This window comes from Acanthaster planci, linkage group LG04 (genome assembly GCF_054643075.1).
Source record: "Acanthaster planci isolate LZ-2023a linkage group LG04, COTS_SCS, whole genome shotgun sequence".
NCBI classification, from domain to species: Eukaryota; Metazoa; Echinodermata; class Asteroidea; order Valvatida; family Acanthasteridae; genus Acanthaster; species Acanthaster planci.
Window position 1 is genome coordinate 811,717 of NC_141780.1, and position 17,076 is coordinate 828,792.

The 17,076-nt window shown below is 40.0% G+C and overlaps 1 protein-coding gene across 3 annotated transcripts; it reads left to right on the plus strand.

The window, feature by feature from the left end:
- The first annotated feature begins 32 nt into the window (after nt 1-32).
- Nucleotides 33-17,058, plus strand: LOC110982134 (intraflagellar transport protein 122 homolog). Of its 3 annotated transcripts, none has more exons than XM_087136171.1 (22): nt 33-167; nt 1,130-1,196; nt 2,032-2,195; nt 2,329-2,405; nt 2,776-2,909; nt 3,482-3,561; nt 4,318-4,335; nt 6,627-6,702; nt 7,165-7,356; nt 7,703-7,900; nt 8,403-8,546; nt 8,829-8,966; nt 9,220-9,384; nt 10,965-11,203; nt 12,144-12,297; nt 13,150-13,311; nt 13,520-13,686; nt 14,177-14,384; nt 14,983-15,049; nt 15,311-15,451; nt 15,876-16,074; nt 16,742-17,058. In XM_087136171.1, the coding sequence occupies exons 1-22, from the start codon at nt 109-111 to the stop codon at nt 16,923-16,925; spliced, it is 3,033 nt and encodes a 1,010-aa protein (XP_086992297.1). In that variant the 5' UTR covers nt 33-108; the 3' UTR covers nt 16,926-17,058. The 3 variants fall into 3 exon arrangements, with proteins under 3 accessions (XP_086992297.1, XP_086992296.1, XP_086992298.1); XM_087136170.1 differs by lacking the exon at nt 4,318-4,335 and adding an exon at nt 5,542-5,637; XM_087136172.1 differs by lacking the exon at nt 4,318-4,335 and having other exon boundaries at nt 16,742-17,057.
- The last annotated feature ends 18 nt before the right edge of the window (nt 17,059-17,076 follow it).

A 17,076-nucleotide genomic window follows, 5' to 3' on the forward strand; every position in this document is an offset into this window, starting at 1 on the left:
ATGTGCATGCAGCGGCGTCCATAGTGATGACTCTTTACGCATGCGTTGCATACTTCCGTGCACATTTTTTGAGAGTTCGTCGATTGAGGATTTATCAACGAGAACATCATGAGGGCTGTTCCGACATGGGTCGACAAAGTGCATGACAGAGATAAAATCGAACAGTGGTAAGTTTGGTTTAATACATGCTGACAATCATACAGACTTATACTATAGATCAACTTGAAAAGAAAGAATTTATTTGTTTACAATAATTGTTCAGATAGTTGCCCACTTTCCGGACAGTAAAATTAAACATGTTAATTATGCAGTTCAACGAGTCGTTTGAGTAGAGGTCATTTAAAATAAAGGGGACAGATAATTGAATATAAAATATGGAACGATGTCGTGTTTCCTTAAAAGAAAACAGCAAATTTTCTGTTGATAGGCCTAGTGTTTTTTATTTTTTTGCGTTGGCACGGTTGGTGACTTGTCTTCAGGTCTTCAAGTAGGCTCGGCCTAAAGCTATAGGCCTAGAGTTGATAAAAAAATGGAAAGAGTTCCGTATAGGAGGACATGACTTGTGCATGACTTCCGGCCAGTGCGGTGAAAACGACCCAAGTTTAACACACTTTTGCCGTGCAAAGCAACGTAAAACGCATTTATTTTCACCTCGCACTTACCCGAGGTTATGCAAAGTTGCATCTGTGAATATGGACAACACTTGATGCTGCTGTGCACAAACCTGCAAGACTTGTATGAAAAAACCTAATTGATTTTTAGGAAAAGCTATAGACCTATTTTACTTTTGACTTTGAGGACATGTTATCACTTTCTGATGGCTGTTAATGTTTTGCCGATAATATTTTAAAGGAATACTGGGGTCATGCTATTTAGGCCTATTTCCCCCAAATTAATAACGGGCCCAGGCCAGGGCCAAAAATTGTGAGAAGAATGTGTAAAAGGCTCAATATGGAGAGAAACTGCTTGGCACTAGTGCTTTCAAATGAAGCAGAAACTGACCCAAGCTGCTACTAATGCCGGTTATGATCTGTGCTTACATGTCAGTGTATGTGTAATTCTAGTTTGTGGCTTCATGTTCTCGCACAAGAATGATTTTATAAAATGGTTTTATTGCCTCTTCCATCAGCATTTATGATATTGCGTTCAGACCAGATGGATCACAACTGATTGTTGCTGCTGGCAACAGAGTACTGGTACGTGAACATTGACAGTTGTAAGATGAAGATTTATGAGATGCTTCAGACTCCTTTACCACCTTTTTATGCCTCTTCATGGACAGTTTAGGGACACATTGGTCAAAGTAATCAGCGACTACAGGTGTTGATCAGGTACAAATTAGCTTGTCTTGTTGGGAAGCTATATGAAAACGTTCTACACCTTGTCTCCCCACCTCCTGTATCTATGACCCTGGCAGACCTGAAACATGGCAGAGGGATATAGACCGATTTGTTGACACCATTACTGCCGTGTCCCCTTCATTCAGGCGCACATTCCTTAACTTGACACATACATGATTTGGTTAGCAGTGTGCTCCCATTGGCTGAGGAAGCATTTTAATGCGCATCTCATCTGTACACGTGCGTGGGGACACCGCAGTAATGGCTAGTGATTCTTGTCACTGAATCAGTCTATTGGGGCTTTGAATCAGTTGATGATCCCTCAGATGAGCATTTAGAACTTCAGATCTCTCTTATAACAGCTTTGTGGTTGAGTCCATCACAAGTCCTTTCATAAGCTCTAGCCCTAGAAGAGCAGTCGCAATAAAGAGAGTGAGCAAGGACAAAGGAACGCTTTTGTCACCGTTCATTTCTGTAGCATGTGTCTGGGAACTAGATGGCTTGTCAGGGTCATATGATGGACTTGTGGGGACTTGTGACGGGCTCAACTACAACACTGCTCTGTAATGAATTTTTTTGCTGTTTGATTTGTATGATACACAAATGTGTTCTGTTGATGATGCCATACCAGTTACTTTCAAAGCCACAGCAACCAGACTGCCTCTCATGAGTCTTTGTTTTTGATTTCCAGGTGTACGATGCTAACGATGGGGCGCTGATTCAACCCTTGAAGGGCCATAAAGACACAGTGTACTGTGTTGCTTATGCCAAGGATGGCAAACGATTCTCCTCAGGATCAGCTGACAAAAGCGTCATCATATGGACCTCCAAACTGGAAGGCATCCTCAAATACACGTAAGAATTTCTTTTGCACTGTTAAGCTTAATGACACTTTTGATGAACTGCCTAGAAATAGCCCCATCTGGTCAGTCCCACTTCATTTTTTTGTTGCATAATGGAATTTGCTTCTTGTTTCTCATCTATACAGTCATAACGATGCTATCCAGTGCTTGTCCTTCAACCCAATCACTCATCAGCTAGCAAGCTGTGCATGTAGTGACTTTGGTAAGTGAACCTGTAATGGAGCCATAGAGAGACTACAGGATTTCCCAAATTGAGTGATTCAAGCCTCAACAGCACCATATTGATTCCAGTACTTGTATTTACACCCAAATTCTAGTGTGGAATGTAAAAACAAAACTTGTGGAAATTTGTGGTTGGGGATTTCAGCTTTCAATGTCCTAGCTACATGTAAATGCTTTTATTTGGCTTTTTTAGGCAGCGCTAAATACATTTTTTCCACCAGTCGCGTGGGATTAAAGCCAAAATTGTAAATATTTGCCATTTTGCAATATGGACCACTGACAAATGGAACCCCGTTGCAGTACTCTTGTTGCAGTAATTTTTGCCGGTATTTACCCCTCCCCCCCCCAAGGTCTGTGGTCCATGGAACAGAAGTCCGTGTCCAAGCACAGGACAGGCAGTAGGATCACATGTTGTAGTTGGACTAATGATGGCCAGTACTTAGCCCTTGGCATGTACAATGGTTGCATCAGTATTCGTAGCAAGGTCGGTATATGTACACAGGACATTCTGAGTTCATGTGATTGGTAAAACAGCCTTACACCAAGATAAGTTTATGAACAATATCTGAGCAGTACCAGAGACAACCTTTTTTTTTTAATGACCAATTCTTCGAGTTCTTTTAGTCGCACCGAAACCTAAGACATAAAACATCCAGCTCAACTTTCTAACCCAAGGACACAAATCTTCATACAACAATTCGGCCATACCCCACAAACTCAGTGCTCTCATCCCATCAGGCATGCAGTAGCAAAAGCCCTGCTTGCAGTCAGTGCCGGTTAACTTTGACCAGATATCAATTGATCTTCCACTAAACTAACACAACTATCAAAGCTTATATGTCTCTCTTTCTGGTTTAACAAGGAACCTTTTGGCTTCTTTCAAACACACCTCTCTGCATAAAATTAATGGCTCATTTGTTTGAATTTAAATTTTCCTGCGAAATGCTTGAAAATCTCGAGCAGACTATTGACGAAGTTGGCAAGTGTAGTGTAAATAATTGACTACAGTCATTGTGTAAAACTACTTATTACAAAGATCTCACTTTTTAACGGTAGAATGGTGATGAGAAAGTCAAGATTGAGCGTCCTGGAGGAGGATTGAGTCCCATTTGGAGTATTCAGTGGAATCCATCCAGGTAAGACTCAAAAATAACCAGTTGTAATCACTGCTTCTCCTGAAGGAAACTTTACCATTTATACCAAGGGGAAATTAAGTACTAAGGTGGCAAAGGAACTCTCTGTGTTGTATTGAACATTCAAGCTTTCAACCACTATTGTAATTGATCCTTTTGCAGATTTGGTCAAACATAAGTCAGAAAAATGTCCATTTATGCAAGTACACGGCTTCTGACTCTCACACACTGTGCATAAGAATCATGTATTTCAGCTTATTCTCATAGTGTACCTGCCATTTCTCATGCTAAAGTAGTTCAATCTAAAACAACCAGTAAATGTAAAGCTTTCTAACTCCCATCGTTCTGAATTCCTGGCTTGCAAGTTTTTCTCTGGTGACAAACCAGTTTGTTTGAGTCTTTAGTGCATGTAGGACTGCACATCTTAGTGTCTGAATCTAATTTGTAGCATGACACCTATTCTTATTCTCCTTCAACTCTTACTCAATTGTCTACCCTATACATGGATGGTTATTAATCCAGGCAATTCCATGAACCATGTGTACTTCTGCCAGGCAATTCCATGAACCATGTGTACTTCTGCCAGGCAATTCCATGAACCATGTGTACTTCTGCCGCATTAGGTTTTGACTGAGCACTGTGATAAATTCTAGCTTAGTATGTAATACATGTACATAGATTTATTGGGTGGTACTTTTGATATCCGTTGATATTGAATGACACCTATTTTCTTTTCTTTGTTGCTTCCTTTGTTTCAAGCACGAGTGAAGTCAGTAGGTGGGCCTTGTTAAAATACAGTAGATTTTGTTTTCAAAACCTTTTGTCTCTTTTAGACAGTGAGGTGTCACTGTTTTTGAGTGGTTTTAAAAAATGTAAAATGTAGTGAAACAGTTTTTTGAGGCTTTATGAGCAGTTTTTAAAAATGTGAAAAATAGTGAAGTTACAGATTTTAGAGGCTTTATTGGCTGTGTGCATGAACTATAGATGGCACTGTTTGGTTGCATCATAACATACTTGTTTGTAGAGATTTAGTTGAAGATGGGTTGCATGCACTTTGGGCTATTCACACATGTGAACAGGTGCACGCGTGATATGGATATTTCCCAATCTCAGCTTCATCATCTTTTGTAGACTTTATGTTTAAAGTCCACAACCAGTTTAAAATGTTTACTGTGGAATTAAATAAAACTGCTCCAAACTTTGGCCTCCCATCAAAGAACTGGATTCTCCTGTGACATGGAATGGACTCCATTGAGTATGAGGCTCTCAACTTCTCAAAGCTTGAAAGAACGAAATAGGCTAAAAATCATAAAATAATTCAAACAGAAGCTGAGACACCAAGAGAGTTGAAGATGAGATTTGAAAAACCCTGATGTGTTTTTCCCCTTGTCTGTAAAATAAATTGACAGAGTACATCTGCTGCTCTTGCGTAGTTTCCATTGCACATAATGAAATAAGACCTTGGAGTGTTATACTAACTTTCAAGGCACACGCACACAATTACCCACAGAAACTCCAGCTGAAGTATTGTTTTCAGCTTTGTACTTCACCATTGCACATTGATTGAACATTCACAGACTTGATGACATATCACGTTACCTGGCACTACGCTAAGAGAAGATCCAATCTATAGCACTAGATGCTTTTAGGCTTTTTAAAATTGAGGGCAAGGGAGGAAAATGTACCTGCCTTCCCAAATTTTACAAAATCCACCAAGAGGCTTGAAAGATGTTTAAAGTTTGAAAAGTTGTTATTGGCTCATAAGGCTTAATGCCCCCTACAGCTTAATTAAAATAAACAACTTCACATAATTTACATGTACATGATACTTTGAAACTTGCCAATGATGTGATTTTGTGTCCACTGGCTTAACGCCTGCCTAGTGTGTTGAGACATCTTTTCCATATACCTGTGCTAACGTATTGCAGGGACCAAATGACATCTTTTCTGGATTCGATTCTTAAATGCCAATTTTTGTCACAGACCCAAGTCTATTTGGAACAAATCAGAAGAATCGTGCCTTTCATCCAGCAGTAATGAATCTATCAAAAAGTCGAATTATTTATATAGTCGACGTAGGTTAGTGCTTTATGCTTCAAATTTGTTCTTTTCAGTTGAGTCTTTGAAGTTCTTTGGATTTAGCCAACTTTTTGTTATTTGTTTAATTGCCAGAGTTGTTAGTGTGATGCTAGTTGTTTTCTTGGCATTTAATATAAATGTTGGTGTTAGTATTAATCTAAACATGCACAGTTCGACATAGTTATTGGCGCATTGTATCCTATGGTAATTTTCTGATTTGGTTGTTTATTTACTGACACACAGATATTCTACAATGAGTTTGACATTCCATTCCAGATTTGTTTTTGCATATATGCAGAATTTTCTTCAGTTGTGATAATGTATCACGCATAAGTTGTTAAATTGAAGGTGTTCTTTTTTTCATTATTTTACATAACTCTTTCTTATTATTTATCGTATAAAAGTTCAAGTTTTCTGATGTGTATGTTTGAGCATATTTTGAATTAATTTTCAAGGTTTTTTTGCAAGTCATTGAAAATTTGTTCATCTTTCTGGAAATTGATTTATCTCTACCAGGTTCAAGAGCATGATAAGCTATCTAAACTTTGTAAAATTGTCTTGGACAAATAACACACTGTTTTCTTTAATCCCTCAGACAACTGACATGTTTTGTATTAACACTTAACACACTGTGTGCTGTGCACATTGGTTTTGTTAACGGCAATGAAGCACAAAGAGATTGTAATGGCCCAGTATGACTCAGTGTTCTCATTACAACGGAGTTGTTTTATCAACACAGTCAAACGTAGAACTACTGGTGATCCTACCAAAGCCATCAACTGGTTTGGAATATTCTGATTGCTTCAGGGTTGTATGGTCCAGTCAATGTTGTCGTAAACGGGACTTAATGTCCAAGGCCAGTTGTAGCAGTATCTCTAACAGATTGGATGACTGTATAGTGCTGAGAATTGTGTTGATTCTCAAAAATTTACAATAAAAAGGCCTTTGGATATAGGATTACAAGTGTCATATTGATGCTGCACTTACAGAGAGGAAACCCAAGACATTTTGGCTGTGGTGGACTGGGGACAGAAGATGTCATTTTACCATCTCAGTGGAAAACAGGTAATCCTAATCTATTTTTGTAGCGGTCATATTGGCCATCTTAGAGTGAAACAAGCCAACTTCAGCAGTAGTGATGGAGAGTGATGCTGTTTAAAAGAAACATCAACAAGAGAATTGATCGAAAAACTTGGAGAATTGAGTGAATTCGAAATTAACTACAGAAATACTGTTAGGTTGGAAGACATACCTGGGGCATTTTAAGAGAATGTTGTAGGCAGTTCGTTAAACCACCAGTATTCGAAAGCTTTGGATCAGTGGCTCATTCAAATACATTGGTGTGTGTTTACAGACTTTGAATCCCATTCATGCTGTTTCAGGTGTTTAATACAACTCATGGATTGCACTGCATGGTTTCTAATGGTTCCTTGCCATGTGAGAGGAATGGGTACCAAGTACCAAGTGCCAGGAGTTGATAGTCTTTTCAGTAGGAGTTCTTATTGATATCATTTGTTGATCTTTCAGACTGGTAAAGAGAAGAACCTTGGCTTTGATCCATGCTGTCTCAGCTACTTCCCCCGTGGTGAATACATGGTGATTGGTGGTGCCAACAAGCAGGCCGCTCTCTATACCAAGGATGGAGTACAGCTAGGGGTGATAGGAGAACAGAGCTCCTGGGTCTGGTGCTGTGAGGTCAGACCAGACCAGAATTATGTGGTAAGTTATCTAATGCCCCAAAGGATTTTTATTGGTTCCTTCCCTGATCTGTCAAAATCTATTGGGAGATGTGGAAGATTCCAAGACAAAAAGGGAGCATACAAAACCAGGGGAGTTGAAAGGGTGTGTATATTCAGTTTTTGTCCCCCCCGTAAGTATTCATAACTCCTGATTGGTTTTTGTCTTTGCTTGGATAATGAGAAATGAGTAAGATATAAATTGAGCTGTTTCTGAATTTCGCCTGTAAACTTGATAATAGCCACACCAATCTATCTCGTCATTCCAACTTAGAAATGTAAATTCTTGAACGAGGGATGACATCTTTTTGTCTTTTTGTGTTGTTTAGGCTGTTGGTTGCCAGGATGGTACTATAGCATTCTACCAGCTTGTATTTAGCACAGTACACGGTTTGTACCGTGACCGATATGCCTACCGGGAGAACATGACAGACGTTATCATTCAACATCTCATCACAGACCAGAAGGTCCGGATCAAATGTCGAGACATTGTCAAGAAAATTGCCATCTACAAGCATAGATTAGCTGTGAGTATGGAGCATGTGGAAATGCTGTAGGTGACACTGTGTGACTAATTACTGTCAGTGGGAGAGTTGGATGGACTAAGTGGGGGGTTCCTCACCTTCCATCTCTGTGACCTTGGTTTGAATCCAAGATAGATAAAGCAGAAGTACTTGTGACAGGTGCATGCTGGTTATTTTCAGCTGAATGGGCACAAATCTGTATTATTGTCATGTAAGAACTCATTTGAGTGTAGATACAAGGAAGGAATACTATTCAAGTGCCTCGGCAATAGTAAGGTTATGTTTGAAAGTTATGGCTATGGCTAGCAATAACACAGATGCCTATGGAAGCCATTGGCTCGTGATTATAGCCAGTTGATGTGGATATTGAACTAGCTCTAAGGGCATGCTAATCCAGATTGCCGAGTTAGGATATGGGATACAGTTTGGAAGCTGTTGTTGTGTTTTATCTTGAACTTATGGCTTTGAACACATTTTCTTTTTTTTCCCCTCTATCTTTTTGTAGGTCCAGCTGTCAGACAAGATTGTGGTGTATGAACTGTATTCTGACGATGCTTCCGACATGCATTACAGAGTGAAGGAGAAAGTTAATAAGAAATTTGATTGTAACTTGCTAGTGGTCTGCTCTCAAAACCTAATCCTGTGTCAGGTATGTGAGCTTTTTACAACTGATGCTCCTACTTTAGACAGCTTTTGCTGACAAATAGTTCAAATCAAGGTAGTTGCCTTGACGGGAAGAGAATACTTACATGGATATATTAGTCTGTATTTGAATAAATTCATATATTCCATGTGTAATTCAACATTTAGAAAACTGAATTTAGTTTGGTTGTCGCAACAGGGTAAGAGGACTCTTGACATCTGTTTCTTGGAAGTATGTCAGATGACATTTACCTTGGTCTTTGCCGTACCCTTTTGTGACTTCTTTCAGGAGAAACGTTTGATAAGTCTGAGCTTCAAAGGTGTCAAGGAACGAGAATGGGTAATGGAGGCCTTGATTCGATACATCAAGGTGATTGGTGGACCTTCAGGAAGAGAGGGACTCTTAGTAGGCCTCAAGAATGGACAGGTTGGTGGATCAGATACACTGAGATGGTATCAACTGATTAGCAGAAAGAAAGGGGCACTTTAGGCGTTGATAATGATACAATTTGATTTGAAGGAAGCAGTCAATTAAATAAGTCAGGACTTGTAGACTTTTCCCACAAAAACCCATATTAACACTAAGTACATACAACCCATTTTTATCCCAATCTTAAGCATTTCAAGCGCTTTTCAATCTGTGTATGTTTTTATTTGTGAACCCTTTTATCTTTCTCCAGATTCTCAAGTTGTTTGCAGACAACCCATTTCCTATCGTCATCTTGAAGCAACAGACCTCTGTACGTTGTCTTGACATCAGCTGCTCTCGTATCAAGCTGGCTGTTGTAGACGAACATAATACATGTCTGGTGTATGATGTTAACACAAAGGAACTGTTGTTCCAGGTAGGTCTAATGCACCTGCTGAAGTGTTAAGATGTCTTTGAGGACTCTGACAAAAATGAATTCTATTGGAGTGGGTTCTGTCAAGGGGTGTGTTGCCAAGTGGTGGAATTTATGACTCCTAATCAGTGAGTTGGGGGTTCAAATCCAGTTCCTAGTTACATGTGATATCCTTGGGTAACTTAGATTTCCCTCACTCACATCTTTCCATTCAGGAGCATAATTTGTTACCTTTTAGGGCAGAGATGGTTGTTATGTTTGATTGGGTGTTCGTGTCTGTGTTAATGGCTGCATTCTAGCCTGGTAGTCCCCAGTAAGTTGAGACGATTCCAGGACTGTTTATTGGCTTGATGAGCAGGGATATAAATGACATTGGTGCATTGAGATTTGGGGTAAAATTCTCTTGATAAGAGCAATATTGGTTCTCCCCATTAATTAATATAATTAGTGTTTTAATAAAGCAATAAGTATGCGCTTGGCTGGTCTTAAACGTGCATTTAAGACTGGCTCAGGAGAATTGATGCGACTAATGGCCGAGCTGCAGGTGAGAGTATTAGCAGCCTTCGTTCTCCTGAGCAATGTCTTAAACTAATGTTAAGACTGGCTCAGGAGAATTGATGCGACTAATGGCCGAGCTGCAGGTGAGGGTATTAGCAGCCTTCGTTCTCCTGAGCAATGTCTTAAACTAATGTTAAGAGTGGCTCAGGAGAATTGATGCGACTAATGAACGAGCTGCAGGTGAGAGTATTAGCAGCCTTCGTTCTCCTGAGCAATGTCTTAAACTAATGTTAAGAGTGGCTCAGGAGAATTGATGCGACTAATGGCCGAGCTGCAGGTGAGGGTATTAGCAGCCTTCGTTCTCCTGAGCAATGTCTTAAACTAATGTTAAGACTGGCTCAGGAGAATTGATGCAATTAATGGCCGAGCTGCAGGTGAGGGTATTAGCAGCCTTCGTTCTCCTGAGCAATGTCTTGAACATTAGTTTAAGACTGGCCAAGCACATATTTATTCCCATTCATAAATACCTTTCATTCAGAGAGTCAAAAGAAGTCAACGTGTGATGGATTTCCAACGATTTTGTTCAAACACTTTACTTTCCTTTTCCCAAACACCCCTGTCCATTTTATGGTATATTCCTTTTGAAAGTTGTCCAATAGAATTCCCTTCAATGAACTTAGCGTGCGCGTGTGGTGCGTTGCGTGTACACAGACTTCTGACCAATTAGACCCAGTTAAACTGTCTCCTATCCATATGCTAGCACATGATTTACGCAGTGGGCATTATCAAATGTTAATACACGGTCACGTGATGCATTTCGACCAATAGGAATAGAAAAACTATCCCAGGTATGGGATGTGCAACTGTATGCCTTTCAGACTTCAGTGGTAGGTTGAACGTTTGGATGTTAAGTTTACCTTAGCTGGGTTTGAACCAATGACCTCTGGACCATGAAACTGGCGCTCTACCAACCAACCTGTCCAGTCCCGTGTTTGCACTGTACCTGTTGCTCGGGAATCCACCTGTCTTTGACCCACTCAAGGTCTCTCTTTATCCTAACACTGTAAACACATTTCTTCCCCCAGGAACCCAATGCCAACAGCGTAGCCTGGAATACCCAGTATGAGGACATGTTGTGTTTCTCAGGCAATGGTATGCTCAACATCAAGGCTAGCAACTTCCCCGTCCATCAGCAGAAGCTTCAAGGGTTTGTGGTGGGCTTTGCAGGGTCTAAGATCTTCTGTCTGCATGTGTATGCTATGACCACGGTGGAGGTACCTCAGTCAGCTCCGATGTATCAGTACCTGGAGAGGAAACAGTTCAAGTAAGACTACAAAATTTGTCCTGATTAATTTTTGATTACTGGCCACTGTCTGTCCTGTCATCCAGGGGAAATCATCATTGAAAACTTCAAAACACAGCATTGTAGCTGACTTATGAAAAGGATTTAGCTTGAGTCAAGCCTTGTATAGTGCCTTGTCTAAGAACCTGTGCTGGTCATTTTGTTCGGATACCAAGGAATTTGATCTTTTTGAAACTGGACTACCGTCCAGAGTGTGTATTGGCTGCTGATGATGATGTTGCTTATAGGAGTTGATATCAATGTGTGATGTCAGCTTCCATGATGCCATATATGCTGCAGTAACAAGCAGCAGACTAGTAACTGATTGAAAGTCGCGCAAGGGCCATCTGAAGCAGATCACTACATTTGACTGTGTCATCCAAACTTAATAGACCCTCAATCATTGGGAAGCCATTTTGGTCATGTTCCCAGAGTCTTATTCTGTGTAATCTGTTAAATGGGATGGTGCCAGACTATTTTGGGTTCAATGCCTCTCTTTCATTTTCTGTTATGTGGCTCACAAGATTAAGGTATAATTTATCACAAGTTATCATCATCTGTACTGTCAGATGTCAGTCAGTCTGAAGATTTGTGTTACAGATTACAGGAAACCAAGGGCCTTTTTCCAAGCTGAACTTCATGAACATTTTTGGTTTTTTGTTTTGCTCTTAAAGAACTTTTAGGCATTTAACGTTTGGACTGAGCAAAAAGACTGTCATCTTCAGCTTCAGTTTGACGTGGCAAAACTTTGACTTCATTAAGCTGGATATTCTGAAGTCATTGATCTGAAGATTAAAGAAAGCTGACTATTGAGACGAAGTCAAGATTGAATAAATACCCAAGTACATTGAAGTAAGAACTACTGAACATCCTTGTAGTGCCTCATGCCTCAGTTCATTTGATTTTGACTTCTGTATGCCAGGGATGCTTACCGTGTAGCCTGTCTTGGAGTGACTAACAAAGATTGGACAGCCTTGGCGCATGAGGCAATGGAAGGCTTAGATTTTGACACTGCTAAGAAAGCTTTCATCAGGGTCCGTGATATCCGTTACTTGGAATTGATACATAGCATTGAGGTGGGTGACAGAGAGGTCCTAGTTGGCCCAGCTTTTACTAAGTCATACATTTGTTGCATTTAGTCACAGGAGAATATTTTCATGTTTACTTTGATTTCTGGGTTTTGCTGTTGATGCATTAGTAACATGGAAGAACAAACTCTGAGTTTTTTGTCTTCTTTTTAATTGATTGTGCTATCTAGCAATAATAATACGATGTATTTATACAGCACATTCCAATACCTGCCACAGTCTGAATGCAGTTTACATTATGTTATTCCTGTGCACTGTTTTGAATGAATCCTTTCAATGCATTATAAGTAAAAAGTAAGATATAAGGCTTGGCAGGATAGAGATATTAACTTTGGAATGTCTGTGGCTATGTAAACAGCTAGTTTTGAATGGCAAACATTTGTTCTGAGAGCTGTTGGGCAAATTCTGGAAAGTTCTGAGGGTCTGAAAACTCATAATTAAGTTGAGTTTGACAACCTATTTGGTTAATTCCAGAAATTAGGGGTCCAAAGTGTGACTTTTTGTGTCTCTGTTACATCTGACGTTTGTTAGTTGACTTGGAAATATCGCCAAAATCGATTTCAAACTATTACTATTTGTTTGGCAGGTAATATGCATTAATTCATCTCTCTTTGAAATTCGAAAATGCATTTTGAACTTTCAAAATCATACTTCAGATGTGACAGGGACACAAAAAAAGAACCCTAATTTCTGGAATAACCCATATGACTGAATTAAACAGTCACTGAGCTATCGATATTTTAATTGTGAGATCCAGAAGCTGATTAACAATCCGGAGTGACCCTTGAGTGACCAGTGTGTGGCCATAAGTGGGTTATAGTACTAAGTTCTCATTGACAGGAACGTAAGCGACGTGGAGAGGTCAATGACCAGCTATTCTTAGCTGATGTGTTTGCCTACCAAGGCAAGTTTGCTGAGGCAGCCAAGCTATACAAGAGGGCTGGACAGGAGCAGCGAGCCATGAACATGTACACTGATCTACGGATGTTTGACCATGCTAAGGTAAAAACACTCACAAATTTTTTCCCTCTTTTTCCATTTTGGATGGAGAGGAAATTCTCTTTTTTTTCAAAATCGTTTTTCCCCCTTATAGCTTGTTGTGGAATTTCATTTTAATATTTAGAATAATTAGCCCGTTTCCTTTGAAATTGAAGCAAATTCAATGGTATGACTGTAAGTAGAAATTAAGATTTCTTTTTTATTTGATCAGGAATTCATTGGTTCAGGAGATCCACAAGACAAGAAACTTCTCATTACCAAGCAAGCTGACTGGGCTAAGAACATCAATGAACCAAGGGCAGCAGCTGAGATGTATCTGTCAGCAGGAGAACATCTCAAGGCCATTGAGATCATTGGAGATCATAACTGGGCTGACATGTAAGGCTAGAGGGACCATAACTGGGCTGACATAAGGCTAGGGGACCATAACTAGGCTGACATGTAAGGCTAGAGGGACCAAAACTGGGCTGACATGTAAGGCTAGAGGGACCATAACTGGGCTAACATAAGGCTAGAGGGACCATAACTGGACAGACAAGTAAGACTAGAGGGACCATAACTAGGCTGACATGTAAGGCTAGAGGGACCAAAACTGGGCTGACATGTAAGGCTAGAGGGACCAAAACTGGGCTAACATAAGGCTAGAGGGACCATAACTGGACAGACAAGTAAGGCTAGAGGGACCATAACTGGGCTAACACATAAGGCTAGAGGGACCATAACTGGGCTAACACATAAGGCTAGAGGGACCATAACTGGGCTGACAAGTAAGGCTAGAGGGACCTGTTTAAGGGTATTTTCCCTGAACAAGTAACTGAAATGATTGACTTGAGGTTTAAATCTAGAGCGTGGCATGTGTTCCTTGCAGGCTGATTGACGTCGCCCGCAAGCTTGACAAAGCTGAGAGGGAACCTCTATCACGCTGTGCTTATTTCTTCAAGAAGATGGAGCAGTATGCCTATGCTAGCGAGACCTTCACCAAGATGGGAGACACAAAGGCGTTGGTCTTACTTCATGTGGAGACAAGACATTGGGATGCTGCCTTCACACTGGTAGAGAAACACCCAGAATTTAAGGTAGGTTTGGTGTGGTTTGGTAATGTTGATCATCAAGATTAAATTTCATAGAAATTCAAGAAGAAATTGTTGGGCTATTGTTGAGATCACTCGAGAACCAGTCCTAAAAGTGTAAACTCTGTGGCTTTTTAGCATAGTCATGAAGTTGGTATTAATAAGCTTAGCTGACAAGGCCGGCTTTTTGCATGATCTGAGCTATTATAGAGAAGTTCAGTGTACATGAGGTAAGAATGTTCAGAATTATTAAAACAGCTAGCTGATTTCATGCAGGGGGTTGACAGAAAGGCCTCATCATCGGTTGAAAAGAGCCGCATTGGTCTGGAGTGTTGATTTTGTTGACCAGTAGCAATGTGACTGTGGTGTGTGCATTTCCTAGTCGTTCATGAATCAGTTCAGTTCTAACCAAGGAGGTTTTATTGCAAAGAAAAATAGCGCCCTCTCTTGGTTCAGCTCGAGGCCCGTACCCTGAAAGGCTGTTCCATTTTCCTCCTTCAGAATTAGGAAATTTCTCGTTTGAATGGAAATGATTCATTGTTTAACTGAAATGTTCAATGAGTTGTTTCTTGCTTTAAGTTTGATAGTTTCTGTTGTGTTTTAGGATGATGTGTTTGTACCCTACGCTCAGTGGCTTGCAGAAAATGATAGATTTGAAGAGGCACAGAGAGGTAGGCACAATCACAATCATCATGATGGTATTGCCTTGGCATAGAAGACAGGTCTTGTGACAACATTTATCACTTTTGGGGTGCAGACGAAAAACTTTGACGAGAGTCTTTGAAACTTGGTTTTATTTTCAAACCTTTAATTCATACCCTAACCACTGAAATTATATCGTATGAAAAGAAACTTATTCATAAAGCAGACAAAATCAGTGCATTTATGAATTCTGAGACTTGTTACCATGGTTACATGTGTTACCTTCTCAGCATTTCACAAGGCTGGTCGCCAGGATGAGGCAGTCAAAGTGCTGGAACAGCTTACCCATAATGCCGTGCTGGAGAGTCGTTTCAATGATGCCGGTTATTACTTCTGGATGCTGTCCATGCAGTGCTTGGAGATTGCAGGGGGTAGGCATTGCTTCATTGAAGACTTCTAGTCAGTTTGGAGTATTGGAAAGTTGTGGTTTGACCCACATCAACATGTGTTGTTTATTTGATGCAGCGCAGTTAAAAACAAAGCTCACAGCTTCTTGCTTGCTAGTGCAGACATCTCAATCTACCAGCCGTTAAGCTCAAATGACCAGGTTGGGTTTGACATTTAAAGATCAAGTGGTAGCCATTTCTTGCCAGTTGATGACTCCTTTTGGCCAAGTTCTCACTGAGCTTTGAGTTTACAAAGCCTGTAATGTGAAGACAGTGAAGATTTAACTTTGGTTTTAAAAATACGCAAAGTCTGAAGAATTGATTCTTGTTCTAAAAATACATCCACACCAATTTTTTTTGATACATTTAATTTTCAATGATGTCACTTCTTAATGATTTCCTTTTTTAGCTGAAGACTCCAAGCAAGAGGACATGTTAGCCAAGTTTCATGAATTCCAATCCAAAGCTGAGATGTACTATGTGTATCACTCCATCCAACGTTACACAGATGAACCCTTCACCTCTCACCTACCAGATGCACTCTTCAACATGGCTCGTTACCTGTGGCATGCAATCATCAAGGACATCCCACATGGCATCAGTAAAGTGTATCCTTTGTCAATCCATGCCCATCAGGTGTATTCATAACTTCACATTGTGGTGATGCACTCTTACACAGTTGTGGTAAATATCTCTGTAAGTCACAAAGAACTTCAGAATTGTTTCACGTCTGTAGGTACCTTGTAGAACCAAGGTCATTTAGCATTAAGGATTTTACAATTTTTATGATCAAGCGTTTGCTGAGCTGTCATGAATATACAGAATTGGTGTCTTGTACATGCTTTGATACTAAATTCACAAACTGGATGACACATACTTGTCATGGGATGTACCAAATATTTGATATAAGGTGTCAGAAAGTAGCAGGTTTTTTGTTTACCGTGCATTAGAAAAAGTGTCAATTACCGACAATATTTTGCGAAACATATGATCGTTTCTTTGAATCTTTGCATATGTTGTAACACCTGTATGACTCTAAAAGTTATCACAGGGCTCCAGTAAATCTGTTACTAAAATCTGACAGGTGTTTGTATGAAGATAAAACAGGTCTTTATTGGAAGAGTAAGCACTGAACCTATGTGGTATGGTTGTTACAATGTTATATGGGTCCCATTGTTAAGAAAAAAAAGGCCATCAATTCTTGATCAGACTGAGAGTTATTCCTCCATCATAAGCTCTGTTAGTTGTTTCCTTTGACTGCATTTCCCTGTTTAGTAACACCCTGTACGCCTTGGCCAAGCAGAGTCGTTCTTTGGCAGCATATAAACTGGCCCGCTTTGCCTTTGAGAAGCTTCAATCTCTAAGGATACCCCTTCGTTTTCAGGAATCCATTGATCTAGGTAGCATCACAATCAGGTCTAAACCATTCCACGATGCAGAGGTAAGACAAATGTTGTAGTGATTGTAGATTTGGTATGCACAATATCCTCTTGAGGAATGACAATGCAAATATCTTCTGTCAATTTAACACTTATAATGGAACTTTTGTATTTGAGGGAAATTCAAAGTCTATTATTTTGCAAATAGCAAATGCTGATAATTTTCCTGTG